General features: G+C 45.2%; 3 protein-coding genes and 1 non-coding gene across 5 annotated transcripts; 2 read left to right on the top strand and 2 right to left on the bottom strand.

The window, feature by feature from the left end:
- Positions 1–81: 81 nt before the first annotated feature.
- Positions 82–9,076, bottom strand: marchf6 (membrane-associated ring finger (C3HC4) 6). Its single transcript, XM_058059973.2, has 25 exons — positions 8,713–9,076; positions 8,046–8,145; positions 6,688–6,761; positions 6,044–6,187; positions 5,798–5,870; positions 5,511–5,679; positions 5,115–5,298; positions 4,936–4,997; positions 4,825–4,857; positions 4,694–4,745; positions 4,543–4,601; positions 4,392–4,472; positions 4,236–4,304; positions 4,006–4,080; positions 3,318–3,452; positions 3,022–3,242; positions 2,772–2,909; positions 2,478–2,700; positions 2,230–2,299; positions 1,878–2,059; positions 1,621–1,755; positions 1,461–1,550; positions 1,247–1,379; positions 695–830; positions 82–574 (listed from the first exon to the last, which is right to left on the bottom strand). Exons 1-25 carry the CDS (start codon positions 8,729–8,731, stop codon positions 487–489), a joined length of 2,745 nt encoding a protein of 914 aa, XP_057915956.2. The 5' UTR covers positions 8,732–9,076; the 3' UTR covers positions 82–486.
- Positions 9,077–9,361: 285 nt separating this feature from the next.
- On the top strand, positions 9,362–9,435 carry trnat-agu (transfer RNA threonine (anticodon AGU)). The gene has a single exon. It is a non-coding gene; the product is annotated as a tRNA-Thr (tRNA).
- Positions 9,436–10,033: 598 nt separating this feature from the next.
- Positions 10,034–12,739, top strand: cmbl (carboxymethylenebutenolidase homolog (Pseudomonas)). Of its 2 annotated transcripts, none has more exons than XM_078790587.1 (7): positions 10,034–10,250; positions 10,478–10,513; positions 10,731–10,945; positions 11,019–11,126; positions 11,576–11,718; positions 11,786–11,877; positions 11,950–12,739. In XM_078790587.1, exons 3-7 carry the CDS (start codon positions 10,731–10,733, stop codon positions 12,127–12,129), a joined length of 738 nt encoding a protein of 245 aa, XP_078646713.1. In that variant the 5' UTR covers positions 10,034–10,250; positions 10,478–10,513; the 3' UTR covers positions 12,130–12,739. The 2 variants fall into 2 exon arrangements, with proteins under 2 accessions (XP_078646713.1, XP_078646712.1); XM_078790586.1 differs by having other exon boundaries at positions 10,478–10,604.
- Positions 12,740–12,785: 46 nt separating this feature from the next.
- cct5 (chaperonin containing TCP1, subunit 5 (epsilon)) lies at positions 12,786–16,553 on the bottom strand. The gene is made up of 11 exons (XM_058059880.2): positions 16,291–16,553; positions 15,882–15,942; positions 15,645–15,809; positions 14,806–15,004; positions 14,535–14,727; positions 14,316–14,465; positions 14,134–14,253; positions 13,802–13,987; positions 13,578–13,715; positions 13,312–13,492; positions 12,786–13,234 (listed from the first exon to the last, which is right to left on the bottom strand). The coding sequence occupies exons 1-11, from the start codon at positions 16,393–16,395 to the stop codon at positions 13,107–13,109; spliced, it is 1,626 nt and encodes a 541-aa protein (XP_057915863.1). The 5' UTR covers positions 16,396–16,553; the 3' UTR covers positions 12,786–13,106.
- Positions 16,554–16,598: the final 45 nt, after the last annotated feature.

Below are 16,598 nucleotides of genomic sequence, written 5' to 3'. Positions count from 1 at the left end.
TGACACTCCAAGGTGAATGTGCAGATGACAAAGATGTCCAAACGACAGTCACACGAAGGCAGCTTATCATCAACAACGCAACAAATTGCCAGTTTGATTTAATAAATTATACATACACTTTTTTTTTTTAAGATGTACAATGGTCATTGCAATAATCCATGTCTTCCTCTTAAGACATAATCTGCGTCAGCTCAAAGTATTTACACATGTACAATTATCAGGCAGCGCTTTACAAAGCAAGGCGAGAACCACAACACGAATGTTAAATCTAAAAAAAAAAAGGAAAAAAATCCAAACCCTTCTCGTGCTTACTTTGCTGTGCCATGATTATAATACATGTTTCCCTTCCTACCTAAGATGGGCGTTAAAGGGAAGTGAATAACCATGGACTCCACTGTGATCCAATGGAGATTCCAACGGCTTACAGTCCAGTGACTGAGTTGAAAATCAAACAGGGGGGGTTATGCGGCGTCCCGGCTCAAAATCTTATTCCGTGATCGGGTTAGAGGGGGGGACTGAGCTTGCTCTTCCGGATTTCCTTTCGTAGTTGACAAGCCTTTGGCCCACCAGGTACCTGCAACCACACACAGACGTGACTTGATGATTTGCCATTGGACTCGACCGTAAACAATAACCATACGCACACACAAAACGCTATCAAAAACATTAGAAATATTACTAAAAACATCCTTACTTGTCGTTCTTGATGTGCTCATAAAGACGTTTGAACTGTCGAATCTGGAAGGACAGGATGCCGATGAGAGAGACCACCATCAAGAGGAATGGGTAGATTCTCCTCTGCATTAGAATCTCCATCTCTGGGGTCACTCCTGGGGAAGCAAGACATGCGATCATCATCAACAACAACAACAACAACAACAACAACAACAACGTCTAGTCCGGTGATCCAGTCTGGCGATTGTGTGTCTCACAAGCTAAACATTGTGACGCCAAATAACTACTTCACTTACATCGTAACACCTTGCCACACCGGCGGCGAGCTATTAGCTGGCGAGTGATGAGCTTCACCACGCTACCAAAAGGTAACACTACATGTGGGAGCTTGACGCCACTGCTGCTGTGTTTTTGGAATATGCATGTTCCATCCCATGCATTAATGAGCCGCCATTTTTTAGCTGGTTTTATATATCTTTAGAACGCCCAAAAAGAGAAAGATGCGTGTCCATGGCTCACAAAATGATTGTGGATGACGGGCATGATATGCAGTGGCCAAAGCGACACTCACCGACAGCAGGCACCACCCCAGCCGCGATCATGTAGGGCACACACAGGGACAGCAGCAGCACCGAGATGACGGGTGCTGCCAGCTTCCGGATGATGAACTGAAGATCAATGTTGCGAATTCCATTGGCGTACACCTTGGTGGAGGAACAAACGGCTTTGTGAGACAACGGTGCGCAATTGCTGCAGTGACAGAATGACGGAAAACAAGCGCCCACCTGCTCAATAACGGTCTTCAGCCACCACTGAGGGCCCATCAGAGTGATGGCCGCTATGATTTTGGCATGGAGTACTCCAAGAGCCCAGTCCTGCACGCAACAGCGGGAGAAATGTTTGGAAAGTCCAAAAAAAATAAACACATCAGAGCTCATGTCCTACCTGCCAGGGGTAGAAGAGGGGCGTTTGATCCAGAGGTACCCTGAGTGGAGCGACTATTACCAGCTCAAAGAGCAAACCCAGCAGCAGAGGGATGACTCCAGCCACCAGCAGAGCAACAACCAGGGTCTTAAGGATCTAAGGAATTGCTTGTTTTTATTAAAATGCCAACGCACAGTTCAACTCCTCATGAGGTCCACCCAAGCACTAGAAGGGCTGACCGGTCTAAGAAACAGGAAGAAGCTATTAATAACACCCACCATGAGCGTCCACTCCTGAACTTTGTGCATAATGACGGTGCGTCCTTGGGGCATCCAAGCCAGCAGCACAGTAACTCCGCGGATGGACAGCCAGCAGACATACAAGCCGCAGGCTGCCGTGTACAGCTCGTGGATCTTGGAGCTTCCCGTCCAGAAGGACATCAGCCAGCGTCCGGTGAAGACTGAATCACAAAAAGGTACATATAGAGATCATTCTCAACTACGTAGTCGTTTCCTGGCGTGTTTGAGGAATTGGGAAATGGCTATTTCAGCAGCTTGACACAAGGCTATGAATAGCCTGAGAGTTCATTTGTGGTCTGTGGGCGCAGATGATCGCTTTAACGTCTCTCACCTGGGAGGGTCAGGCACACCAGACTGGCCATCAGCAGGGTCATACACATGAACGCTATCAACAGAACAATCTGGGAGAGAAGAGCACAAAAGAAGTTAGAGAACCTTCTCCACTGTGGGCCACCACACCCTTGTGAATTTCAAGAAAACTACAAATTAAGAGGGATGTTTCCTCTTGTGGCCTTCGTGAAACGCTCCAATCGTGGTTGCATTTTGCACAAGTCGCTAGTTAAATGTTTTCATTCTCACCCTGAACGGGAAGCGGAGAGGCCGGTGGTAGGGTTGAAAGCCCACCGGGCCGCCTTGCTGCAAGATGGCCTGGTGGGCCGCGTGCAGCCCCTCGCCAACGGCTGGCGGCGGGTTGTTATTGTTGTTATGGTGTCCCGGGGGAGGGTTGTTGTTGTTGTTGTTGTTGACGGGCTGGTTAGCGTCAGTGTCCTCCTGCTCTCCGAGGAGGTAGGAGTGCAGATCTCTGGTGGCGGAATGGATATCGGTGAACAAATCGAGGCTACGATGAAAAAGGCACTGACGCAGGGGACTCACAGTAAATATCCAGCACTGACTGTCCAGGCCCGAACTAAGCCTTTGAGCCACTGGCGAGTGTGTCCTTGCTCCAATAAAGCTGGCAACACGACCTGAAGTAATAATAGCTCCAACGACAGCTCGCTGACTGGGGCATCGCTGAGGTAGGACGTTTCAGAAAGTGCTTTTTACGAAATGTGCAACACATTTGTGTGCAAAATAAACAATAACAATGCACTTGTGTTCCAATTAAATGGTATTCTTCTGCTACCTGTAGAGCATGACGTTGTACGGCAGGAAGGCGGGCATCAGTAGTTTAATCAGCCTGATGGGCAGCCACAGCATCAGCAACACGATGGAGCCAAACACCACCACGGACAGAATGAACCGCCGCAGGTGTCTGTAGATGGGAAGGTGGATCATCTCCTGAACTGGGTTAAAATCCGGGTCGTTGAGGTTTCTCAGAAACCACAGCACGCCGGGCCTCAGCACCTGAAATGTAAAGTTTGATTTTTTTTTTTAATATTGCCTCACTGGCCAAGAGTCAGCTGCTGGAAATGGCGTTACCTCTCTCAGAAGGAGGATGAAAGAAGCAAAGTAAAAGACGTAGACCATGCCGACGAGCCAGTGAAGGAACATGGTGGTGCCCGGTGCGGATTTGAAGCTCATCTCGCGGTCTTTTAGTGAGGCGTCAAACATCTCCTGCAAGTTGAACCAAAACATTAAGCTCTAATAGTGTCAAATTATAATAATAAATAGGTTTTCTATGCTGTAACTACAGAATTATTCCATGTATACATAAGGAATCCTCCTTCATAGAAATGGACTCACTACGTCTTTACTCTTCTCTAAATAGAAGTCAGGTTTTATTTAGGACAAATTATGCCAAGACAAAAGGCATCCACACTGCAGCATCTGATATCTATTTCCATCTCTGGTTCACCTCAGGACAGCGTATCAAATGGGACACGTCTGATTTTTCATAATCACGAGACAACGGCGCTGTAGTAAAAAATTGTGCAAATTTTACATTACCAATAAAACAATATCAGCATTGATATTTTAAATTAAGTTGGCCATAAAGTGAACATCATCAGCTCCGGAGAGAAGGTGCAATTTCAATTTGTAAATATCATGTACTCTTTGTGTATGTACTCGTTGTGTTAAATACACCTGATTATTCTGAATTTACAGAATAGAATAGTCCAGAACTGCTACTGTAATGATGAATATGCCAAACCAAAGCCTGTCTTACGAGAGAGCAGATGTCGAGCCACCAGCCACAGATCAGCGGGAAAACGCCAATCTCCACGACAACCAGGAGGGACACCTGCGACCAACAAACAGTTAATATTCACCTCCAAATAATACTATATTTTTAAACTTGGAGCATTTTCATTCTATGGTTGCAAATGAAATAAATATCCTCCTGAGGTATGTTCACATGTTTTCAGGATGGGAAATAAAAATCGGGTCATCTGTTACCTTGACAACAATGTAACAGACCCCCAGGAGGCGTCGGGAGCGCTGAAACCGGACCAGAGCAGCCAATCCCTACGATATCGTTGTTAAGGTTCAATGTCACCAACTCGCGGAAAAAAAAACATTTAGTTTGCCCATAAACATTCCATATCAGGATACATGACAGAGGATGAGCGTCATGGCCAGCAGTATATAGCCAACGATGGTTGTTATTAAGCCTTCGAAATGGGAAGCTTGAACCTGAAATAAAATATTGAAAGTCATCATTCATAATGCAATAATTCAAGGTGACATTCTGATGACAGCTTACATATTCCTCAAAGCCAAGACCCACAACGGAGAAATGTCCGATGTGGTAGGGGCAAAATGCTGCAAGAGAAGGAAAACAAAATGCTGTGAGCAGAGGGAACTAACGGTATTACCACAAGCGTACTTTGGCTCTGATGTAGATGTATACCTACCAAACACCAGGATGAAGAGTGTGTTGAGAGACACCACCCAGAAGACGTGCTCCTGGAGGACAAAAATGAGCAGCCATGAGGTCAGACCATTGTCGCTGTGAAACCAAGTAGGGAACGTGAACGCTACTAACCAGAAAAACCAGAGATCCATCCAGGCCGAGCATCTGCAAATTAAACAATTTTAGGGTTGCAAGTGCTTTTGAGGCATATCATTTACGGCAAAATGGGAACTTGTGAATTACCCTTTCCCATGTGAGCTCTTCAGCTGCTCGGTCCCATTCTAAAGCATTCCAGTTCATGTCATCTAGGCGACATATAGCAATATTAAATGTAAGAACAAGAGAGAGTCAAAACTATACTGTAACATATCATTCATTTTAAATGTAAACAAAAGAAAAGAGCCCCAACGTGGGACCTCAACCTTGTGCTCCATTGTTGGGGTCGGCGTCTTCGGCAGCCGCCCCCTCCTCTTCTTCCAGCTCGGGGTCGTCACCCTGCTCTGGCGGGTCCGGGGGCTCCGGTTCTGCCTCATTCTGGGCCGGAGGCTCTGCGGGGACTGGGTGAGCTGGGGGATCGTCAGCCGCTCCTGGTCCTGCGGCTTGGGCCTGAAGGGACAAAATGGCTGATTTTAGGGAAGGAGCACAGTGTCGTAGTTCGCCGACTGTGACGAGTGAATTTCAGCAAAATAAGATTGCTTATTTATAGATGATATTTGCGTGCTTTGAGCTTAAAAAAAACTGCTTATAACCTTGTAGATCCGTTTTTTAAACACTATTAAAGATTATTTTGGACTAATAGCTCAATATTGGAAAGGCACCTCATTGGCTTGCCCGGCTGCATTGGGAGGCGGCGCCTGGTGCTGCTCCAACCACTGGGGCGCGCCGCCGTGGACGATCTGCTCCCTGAGCCACACCAGGCTGATGAACGCACACAGGGTGCAGGTGACCACGAAGCAGCCCTGAAGACAGTCTGCCAGCAGGTTCTCTCTGCGGGGGAACGCGACGGAACGAGGATGTAAACACACCGTAAACCGTAACACGTACGGCGAATGTTACATCGAGCGCTATGTGCTATGTGCTCTCTGCTCTTGTCATCATCACTCACGTGGAGAGCATGTCCAACGGCAGTGTCAGAAGTGAGCTCACAGAGCCAGTAAAAAGACACTTGTAGATGCGACCTGAAACCGATAAAAAAAAAAAAAAAAGCTCATTGTTTAGATGGCTGAAGGGGATTAACACTTTACATGTGATGTTTATTAGATAACGCCTCCGTAGTGGGAATTCTGTAGCTCAACCATCAACAGGAACTCGTATGTGACGCTGGTGATGTGAACGTGGCTGCAACGCTCACATGCTGTAAGAGGAACCACGCCGAGCCAAGCGAACGCCACCAGAGTGTAATGGAACCAGTAGCGGATGGCCGTGCCCACGCTGGTCAGCAGGCCGGCGCAAATGTCCTGAATGGGCAGGCGTGACGGCATGTCGGGAGAGTAGACTGCAGCGGACATGGAAAAGGACATACAGTAGTTACAAAACCCTGTAAAAGGTCACCGATTCAATCACGTCAGGCAACCCAGGGCTCCTGTTCAATCCCTAACGCTACTAAACCAATGCTAAGCTACAACTCAACTATGAACCGCCAATATCACTTCCTGTCTTTCCCCCCCACTGGCACATATTTACAGCAACTGACAAGTCTTATTTTGTCTACTATATTGGGTAATAGGACTGTAAGGATGCCAATAGGGGTGTTATTTCATGTCTAGAGGTCTCTAATAATGTTAGCAACCATGTATACATGGGAATTATAAATTAGGAGATTGACTTCACGCTCGACCCACGACCCTAATGAGGGTCAGCAGTACAGAAAATGGATGTATGGACTTATCATGCTTGGGTGTGGAACCAGTTAACCGTAATAAAATAAGGATTATTGTATTTAACAATGATTCCAATGTTTAATATAGTAAATATATCAACGCCACAAGCACTTACTTGGTGTGAATGCAAATCTGTGCTTGCATAATTCACAATACTCCTTCCTGCTGTGTTTCAGCCACTGGACCAGACTGGAAGACAAGGTTTGGAAAGTTGAGGGTTAGCATCAGCACGGCATTGAGTACTCTGTGACTGCGTGCTAACGGGATGTGAGTTTACAATCACATAGTGCAGTCTCTCTTAATTATGTAATTATGCATACGACCATTTATGAAGACAGAACTTGAACTGAACAAACCCCCAACTGAAAAGTTAGCTGCTCTGCCGGGTGACGTTACAAGCCATGCTTTGTGGGCTTCACCAGCCGCCCAGAAGCATCCAGGCTGTTTTCCTCTATAGATGTACACCCATAAACCTCACATTACCCCCCCCCCGCCCCCCCCACACACACACACAACCCTCCAAGAGTCACATGACAACACAACACAATATGGCTGTGTTAGGTTTCCTTTCAAACACGCAATTGCGCACCACAGGTCTGAAATATGACACGCATTACGACCAGTGTAAGATAGATGAAGACGTTTTTTTCTCTCTTACGTTACGTTGGCGTCCTGTCACGTCCCGTTAGTTGCTCTGACGTAACAAAATACAAAGTCCCTTACGAGAATGAAAATCCTGTTGGATTTTTTCCCCGTTATTGCTGTATGGTAATCTGATCATAAACCTCTTTGATCATTACCTAATGACAAAACCACTCAGGGGTAACACAAATCCTGGGGGTATTTATTTTTTTATTTTTTTTGTAGCATGTGACACTAAAAATAGCCTGAGTGACAGATTGGATCTGCAATACCGACTCTTAAAGACATATTGCACACAAACACACAGAGCTAACGGTAGGAAAAAGAGCCAAAATGTGTGTACTATTATGGAGAATGAGGAATTTGTCTGAATATTTGCACATTTTTAGGATTTTAAGTGCTGAGAGTTAAACAATGACATAGGTTTTCTTTATTATTATTATTATTATTATTAAATTTTTTCTTTCTATAATTTGGACCATTTTAAAAAAATTCACCATTTAAGTACTTACTTAGAATATTTTTGGTAAGATTTTTAAAAGCTTTTTGTATTTTATTTGTATTTGATGAACTGATAATTGTATGGCCATTTTCAATCATTATTTAGTTTGACATATCTTTTATTACTATTACTATTATATTATCTGTTTATAAATCTAATCATCTTAGCATTGGCGTTTCACTTTCTGTATTTATTTTTACAATTCTACAATTTACACCACAGAAAATTCTCCAGAAGATTATTTTTTTCATATTTTGCACAGAACACAAGTGTACCCTTCATTTTTTTGGGTGCAAATTTTCATTGACTTTTTCATAGCTGTCACTTACCATTCCTGGTGGATGAACTTGATGCTGCCGGTGCAGACGCAGGGGTGATACAGAGGTTTGTCCGGGGTGCCCTCGGAGCGGCAGACACGACAAATATCCGCTAAAAAAACAACACACACACACACAAAACAGGTATGTTACATTCATACTTTTGAGATCAGCTGCAAATAGAATTGACTGAAATGAAGGCTGTGGAAACAATATACAAGAATAAATGTAGAATGCATCATTCCTACACCCTACATGTATTAAATAACACTACTGTCATTTTGATAACACAAAAGCAAGAGTGCCAATCAGAACTAAATATGGGATCTACATAATTATTAATACAGTTGTACCAATTCCCCAAATGAGGTGACCCTTGAGTTGACCGGCTGGTGACATCACCAAGAACGTCTGGTCCTTTCGATTTGTCTCTACTCCGGTTTCATCGACGTGTCTTCATATAAACACACATTCTACCATTTGATAGCCTTCAGATAGCATCTCGAAGCAGTGATACATTGCAATGTGGCGTTATCCAGCTATAACGTTAGCTAATGTAACATCCGAGCAGGCCAGCTCGGCAATAGGCTTGGTTCTCCGTGATGCGCTCCCGACCCCTCTGAGCTAATGCTAAATACCCCCTAACAGCGGACCATCGACGAGACAACCTCGTATTTACCTTCTTCGGCCGTGTCCATGTTGTTTACAAAGCAGCAGTCGTGGTTTTTCCCAGGTGTAGCTTGTTCAGTGAACCCATCAACGACACGCGAGATAGCTTAGCTAGCCACTTTAAGCTAGCGAGACAACGTTAGCATTATGGGTCAGATGCATTGGCAGTCATAAAATGGTTCCCCGACAGATGGAAACGCCGGCGTTTGCCTCGCTGTTATATATATATATATATTTGTTTTTTAACATCCAAACGTTATTCGCTCACTGACAATGTTGCGGGTTTCTTTACGGTTAGCTTGAGAAAGACTGCATCTTCTATGTGGCTGTCATGACAGTTAAAACGCAGGAGACAAATGGCTAAGTAAAGCCTGCTCACGCATGCGCAGTATCCACCAACTGTTGTTAGCATTCTTCTCCGCTAGGTGTTATACCGCCATCTAGTGTATCGGAGTGCGCACTTCAAATCATTATTACCATTATCACCATTTAAGTATACCGTATATGTCACAGCAATATTTATCGATCGATTAGTCCTTTAAAGTCACAATCTAACAATTTTCTCAATTATTTTTCACATTAAAAAATGTATTAAAGTGACTATATGTCGTTATGTGATGCTCATCGAGCAATGTGTATTTTGGGATGCCTTCATTACCGGCGCCGTGGCTTAGTTGGTTAAAGCGCCTGTCTAGTAAACAGGAGATCCTGGGTTCGAATCCCAGCGGTGCCTTTTCAGGCTTCACGAAGGTCACCTATCATTAAGGGATACAAAATACAGCTTTATTGCAAAAGACCATTAAATAATGAACAGCTTCCTGTCGCTTTTATTTTGAAGGTACACAGGAATACATGTCGATTACCTATCTCTCTCTCTCACACACGCAAAACACACACAAGAAGAAGAAGTCCTGCAGGACTGGCGATTGATTCCCTTCCTCCACGTTGTTTGACCGCACGGTATGCTATATAAAAATATATATTTATGTAAATATTCCCAACTGCTTTCTTTGCTTTCCGCTTGGAGGAAACAACTTTTCATTGCACGTGCAGCTTTTTTATTCCTTTCCGATTCTGCAAAAAGCGTTGTCACGGTTGTGTAACTAGTTTTGCATATTGTTGGAGGGACACACTGGTGTTTACACTTTCCACGTGTGGCAGAAGCGCTGTGAGAACACTCCCACTGTGGGCACACCCCCACTGTGGGCGCAGCACCTGTTTTAATCTGATTAGTCTGATTGATGGGCGGCGCTGCGTGACTATATAATGGGGCTGGGTCTCGTGCGTCTTCCCTCTTTCTCTCATTCTGGATCCGCGGCCCCTCGTGGCGTGGCGTGGATGGCGATAGTGGGGTTGTCGTGCTTTACTAGCGAGGTGTGCGTTCCGGCAACAGCGTGGGATCAAGGCTTCGCCGCTGGAATTTTGTGTGTGGCCGCCATCGAGGCACGGACTCCCTCCCCCGCAGCGCACAGTGAGGCGGGCTGCTGGTTCTGTGGGGTCCGGTTGCCCTGCTGGGGGCCGTTCTGAGTGCGGTCGTGTTTCCCGTAGGTAAGTCGGCCATGTCCGCCTTATTCTGCTATTGTTGCCCAAGTTACATTAGTTGTGATTAAATCCTTATGTTTTTCTGTATAATATTTCTATTGTGTTCTGTTTAATACTGTTCATTGTTTACTTCCTTATTTGAACACGTGCCTGCGCGTGTGGGTGTTCTTTTTATAGACTGCTGTATGAAGCATTGTGGCCTGTTTTTAAGTATTCTTTTCTTTTGTGGACAGGTGCTGCGGGCCCAAGGCGGCGACCCAAACCTGGTGGTGGTTTTTTCCTCACAAATCTGCGTGTGTGTGGTGTCACGGGTGTTTTAGTTTCTTTCTCCCTTCATGATTTTGAGTTTGGGCCGCCACGGTAAGTCCCAGCTGTGTTCCCTTTTAGTGCCACCAGGTGGCGTTGTTGGTATTGTTGTTCAATCAATTAGTATTTCCATCTCCCACTTGCCACCCAAGTCACAGTGCCCACTTTGTGTGTCAGCAGATGGCAAATGAGGCGAGACCTTGTCCATGTGATATCGGGGATCGAATGGAGTATGGGGAACTCGGCCAGGAGGTCCAAATCGAGCATTTCAAAGCATATGTAGCGAAACCATCTACGGTGTCCGAGAAGGCTGTTGTCGTCATCCACGACATATTTGGGTGGCAGCTTCCCAACACCAGATACATGGCGGACATGTTGGCTGCCAATGGATACACGTGTGTGAGAAATCTGATTAGATAAAACCTTTAATATTTCAATGTACAACTGCATGTTTTTCCTTCTGCTCAGGGCCGTTTGTGCGGATTTCTTTCTTGGAAAAGAACCGTGGAGCCCATCACGTGACTGGTCCACATTCATGGCATGGCTTGAAGACAAGAAGTCCACCAACATCAATAAGTAAGCACTTTTAGCCCGGCCTTCAGGTTCTACCTGTTGAAATTCCAATAATGACTTAGGATAAAATGATGATGGTTCAAGCCACTTGTTTGCGTAGACAAATACTTTTTATGAATCACATGTCAAACTACCATATGGTGCATTCAAGAACCGCTGGAAAAAAACATGTAAAATTGGTAGGCTTTCCAACTCCGTAAGGAAAAAAGCAGAAAACAAACAAAAAAATCATACATTTATAAATTATTGCCAACTTAAAATGAATGAGATGGACTCATTCTAAACTTCTGTAGTATACTAGGTGGCCACTAGGTGTCAGTAAAGAGACCTGCCACAAGTACTGTACTGTAACTTTCAATACTAATGTGAGTCTATATTGGGTTATTTTCTGTTGTACTACATTGGGTAATACCATAGTAAAAGGGGTGATATACGAGCTGTATACCTTCCAGAGAGGTGGATGCTTTGCTGAGGTTCCTGGTGAAGCACTGCAGGGCCAAACGCATCGGAGTGGTGGGCTTCTGCTGGGGAGGATCTGCCACACATCATATCGCCTTGCACTACCCCGAGGTGTCGGCCGGCGTGTCATTCTACGGTACGTCATGTGTGCAGCCGCTCTTGAACACGTCGCTCCTTGTTCCTGATTTGTTCCCGTCCTGCAGGAATCATCGAAGAGGCAGAGGACAAATACGACCTGAAGAGTCCGACCTTGTTTATCTTTGCAGAGAACGACAACTTCATCCCGTTGGATCAGGTGGGTATTTATTTTTGATAAATGCCCGAAGATTCAATAATATAACCAGCGACATGTTCTTCTGTTGCTCAGGTGAGCCGCCTGGAAGCAAAGCTGGAGGAGAAATGCAACGTGGATTACCAGGTGAAGGTCTTCCCCGGACAGAGCCACGGGTTCGCACACCGGAAGAGAGAGGACATCAACCCGATGGATGAACCCAGAATTCAGGAGGCCAGAACTGATATGATCAACTGGCTGAACAAATATATTTAAATACCTGCAAAATGTCATATCACATAAGAGCATGCATGGAGCACAATGAGGCTGTCCTATAAGATGACTAATTAATTTTTTCCAGGGTTTGAAAAACATCTCAGGCTCTGTGTGTACTTTAAAACCGAACAGAGGCCTTATTTATACAGTATATCCAATTTTTTTGGGTAATTCGAGCACAGAATCTGTTCACAACCTTCCAATACAGTTTTAACATTACATTATTAGAGCCCTCTAGACATTAAATAACACCCCTACAGTCACCTTTAAACTTATATTACCCAATATATTAGATAAGTTTGTGTATTGCTTTAAATGTGTTTCCATGCTCAGGGAGCAGAGGGTTGAGTGGACAGGAAGTGATGTCAAGGGTTCAGTTAAATTTTTTAGCTTAGTGACAAGAGTTGCACAATATACTGCGTAACAGATTATTGTGCCTGTTAGATAATAAAAGCCTGTTCTGGTGCTTGTGTGTCTCACCCAACAGAGTAACTAAGCTATGTAAGAAGGTGTCACATGACTGGGTGCTAGCAGCCCCGTCTCCACCAGATGGTTCATTAATGCACCAAGGTGTTGGAACCAGTGCAGGGTGCCTGTTTGAAGAAGAGAAAGAAGAGAGCAACGAGGAAAACAAACACACGGCCATATACTGAGGCTGGAAAAATTAAGTTCATTTTCATTTCTTAATGGTCGGGGGCAGAAATCTTAGCATGTTTTCATCTCGTGACACCCCTGGTATTAAAGTATGAAACATACTTCATACAGACGTGATGGCATAAATAAAAACAGCTGCTGTATATTTCCACAGACCAACATTTTAATGGCAGGTTTGGGTATCAAATGATAAATAGCGGTAAGCAGTGCGGTTTTAGGTGCCCAGGAAGTGCCTACAATCAGCAGCTCAAACGTGTTACCGTGTTCGAGAGCGCCGCAGAGCCTGCAGGTGTTGAGGGACGGGGATGGTGTGTTTTTTTTTTTTAGTCCTCGCACTCTCCCGGGCTTCGGATGTCGTCAATCTTGAGGATCATCTTGACGACTTGGGTGGCCAGCAGGATCTGCTGCTTTTTGCCGATGAGGGTCTCCACCACGTGTTGCTGCTTCATGTCTGCGTTGGAAGCACAAAGACATTTTAGCGGCCAAGTGAGGGGGAGGGCAGGGGGAGGTTTAGATGTGGACGCTCACCGTTGGTGTTGTTGTGAAGACAGTCGATGCCCAGGTAGGGGTTGTTGTCTCGGACTTGTCTGGCTCGGACCTCGGTCATGGTCTGGATGGGGTTGAGGCCGCTGTTCTCGGCCAGCGCCATTGGGATGACCTCCAAGGCATCTGCAAAGGCCCTCATTGCATACTGCTCCAACGAAGGGCACTGGAAATTCAACAAAACAAAAATTGAGGACTGAGGTTGCCAAATATTGCATTAAAATTTTTTTTTAGCAAGTTTTGCACCTTACCTTATCTGCCGCCTGATTGACAGCCAAAGCGCAAGAAATCTCAGAGGCTCCTCCTCCATAAACTACACGGTTGTCCCTGACCAGGTTGCGAATTACGCAAAGAGCATCATGGAGCGCACGCTTGGCCTCATCGATGATCTATTAAAAAGACAGAAGCAGTTAACCAAAATTGGTCCCACTGAGGGGGTCGGGGTGCATCAGCTGCGACTCATTCTCCATCTTACCATCTTGTTGCCTCCACGGATGAAGATGGTCACAGCCCTGGTGTTCTTGCAGTCCTGGATGACCAGCATGTGGTCCTTTGTGGTGCCAAAGGAGATCTCCTTCACCAAGCCGGCAGTGCCCAGCTTCTCTGGAGTCAGCTCGCAGAACCTGGGCACAATGCGCCCCCCTGTGGCGATGGCGATCAACTGCACAGGAAAAAATAAGTTAACTTAATACTGAAGACACAATACAGTCTAAACAGGGACTTCGAAAACAGTCTCAACCTGGGACCTGCAATGTGTAGCATTATCTGAATTAGCCCAAATAAGCCTGGAAATAGTCCGCATCTCACCTCAATCTCAGGCCCTCCGACCCAGCGGACAGCGGGTAACTTGTTCTGCAGCAGAAGGTGGTTGGCTTCATCGTCAAAGCCCCACTGGCAGATAGCCAAGTTGGCGCCGTTGCTTTTGACCTAAAACAGATGTGGACGTCAAACACGAGGAAAGCCGGCCGTTATGTTCCTGAACAACAAACCTGTTGGATCATCTCCTGAAACTTCTCCTTCTCGTATTTCTGGAGAGCTTTGTAGTCCTCAACAGACGTGACGTCCAACTTGTGCTTGGTCTTGGGCTTCGGGGGCTCGAACGGACAGGTGAGGATTGCGATTTTAACATCTTTCAGGACCTGAGTTGCGATAAAGAAGCGTTGTCATCAGCCACGTTCTTCACTCGGTGTTTCATGTGGTGCTCTGACCTTTGGCATCTGCGGGTGGCTGAACTCTTTGTCGACGATGACGCCCTTGATGAGCTGCGTGTCCTCCAGCTTGCCTCCCACCTTGCCCTCCATCTTGATAAGCTCAAAGTCCACATCCTTCCTCTCCATGTCGGCCACGGTGAGGATGGCGTTCACCGCGATCTCGGCCATCTGCCTGTGGCACCGGTTGATGCTGAAAGCCCAACGTCAAGAGGAAAGCTCAGTAAAAGCGCAGCAAAACCTAAAATATGATAGAGTGCGCTAGACTCACACTTTAGAGCCCAGTGTTGTCATGGCGGTCTGAATGAGCGGTTCCGTGTTGTTGGGGTCGCACGGGAACGTTTCGCCAATTTTGTCGAGCTGCTCGATGGCGATGCGGGCGGCGAGGTCGTAGCCGTCAGAGATCCTGATGGGGTGGATTCCCCGGTCTAGGAGCTGCTCTGCCTGCTCAAGCAGGGCCCCTGCCAGCACTGATGAGTCAAAAAATTCAAAATTATATAGACATTCTAGAAATATGACAATAAAAGGTACTGTAAATTCTCAGCCGTCACACACAGCTACTCAAAAATGACAATTAATAAAATACAATATTTAAATAATTATATAATAAAATGATTAAATACAGACAAATACATTTAATACAACCAAAATTTTACTTAAATTTTTTTTCATGGTTAAATCGGTTCCCGACTTGGTGGCGATATGTGAATTCCCGCTGACTAGGATTCCATATTTATAAATATATAAATAATATTTTCATAGTTAGCGGAAAACAGGATTTACTAGAGACCTATAGACATGAAATAGCACCCCTATAGTCACTTTGCCATTGATATTACCCTGTATAGCAGACATAAAAAACTGAAAATTAGCCATAAGACATAATTTAGCCCCACACGTGAACATTTGGAGAATTCCTTGTTACTATCACTTTCTTCAGTTTCCACTTGGGAAGTGTGGGTCCCAGGTTAAGAACACACCTGCTTTGTTTTAAACTATTTAAGACATTGCTGGAATAGTTGTGTATATTGTTTAAAAATGATGAACGTGTCAGTCGATTTTACATTGGAAGTCACACACCTAGCTCGAGCAGAGTTTCCTTTCACGTACCAACAACTCCAGTGGTTCCATCGCCAATCTCGTCATCTTGTGACTTGGACAGCTCCACCATGAGTTTAGCAATCTGATGGTCCACATCCATCATGCTGAGAATGGTGGCTCCGTCATTGGTGACAGTCACTTCTCCATCTTTGTCAACCATCATCTTGTCCAGGCCTGGTCACGACAATTGTTGGATTATAATAAAGGTCTGATCATGAAATGGAGGCTTTGGCATATTACACGTACCGTTGGGTCCCAAAGAAGTCCTAAGGGTTGAGGCAACTGCCTTGGCTGCCATAATATGGGACTGCAAAAACACAATTGAGCATGTTAAATGTTTTTACTTCTATATGCATAATGAGGGATGTCATTTGACAAAGCATCTGTGATGACCATTGGTGGCCGCAAACCTACAACACCCATCGCCTTGAAGCACATGGGCCTCATGTTAGCATCGTGGCTAGCAGCCCAATCAGCTAATCTGTTTAATCACATTCAATTTGCTCTGACAACAGCATCGCACTGTGGTATAATTAAAAGCTAAAATCAGGTGGTTTTCACAACTGAATGTCGTTGGTATTTCACAAATAATGGAAATGCAATGAAATCAGCCATGTGCTAACCGACATGCATGCTACATGCTAGCCCATTGTACCTTCAGTGCATCAATGCCTGTTAGCCGTGTCTTCTTATCCTGGTCTTTAATGATGATGAAAGGCCTTCCATATTCGTCGAAGGCAAGTGTGCCCAGCGTTGACATGTTGACGAAGGAATTGGGCTCCCAAACGTCCTTATCGCTGACAAAATAACCACTTTTACAGATGGATACTGGAGTGTGGTCGAGTTACGAGCCGCACGGATCTGCCGGCTACTTCTGGAAGGCTCCACGGGCGGGGAGGGCGGGACCAAGTAGCTAGCACATCACATTTATAATCTTCATGAAACAATTAAAGACAAATTGAT

This window comes from Doryrhamphus excisus, linkage group LG5 (genome assembly GCF_037039965.1).
Source record: "Doryrhamphus excisus strain RoL-2023G ecotype Guam linkage group LG5, RoL_Dexc_Guam_v1.1, whole genome shotgun sequence".
Taxonomy (NCBI): Eukaryota; Metazoa; Chordata; class Actinopteri; order Syngnathiformes; family Syngnathidae; genus Doryrhamphus; species Doryrhamphus excisus.
Note: the sequence above shows the minus strand (reverse complement) of the source record. Positions and strands in the feature narration are given on the sequence as shown.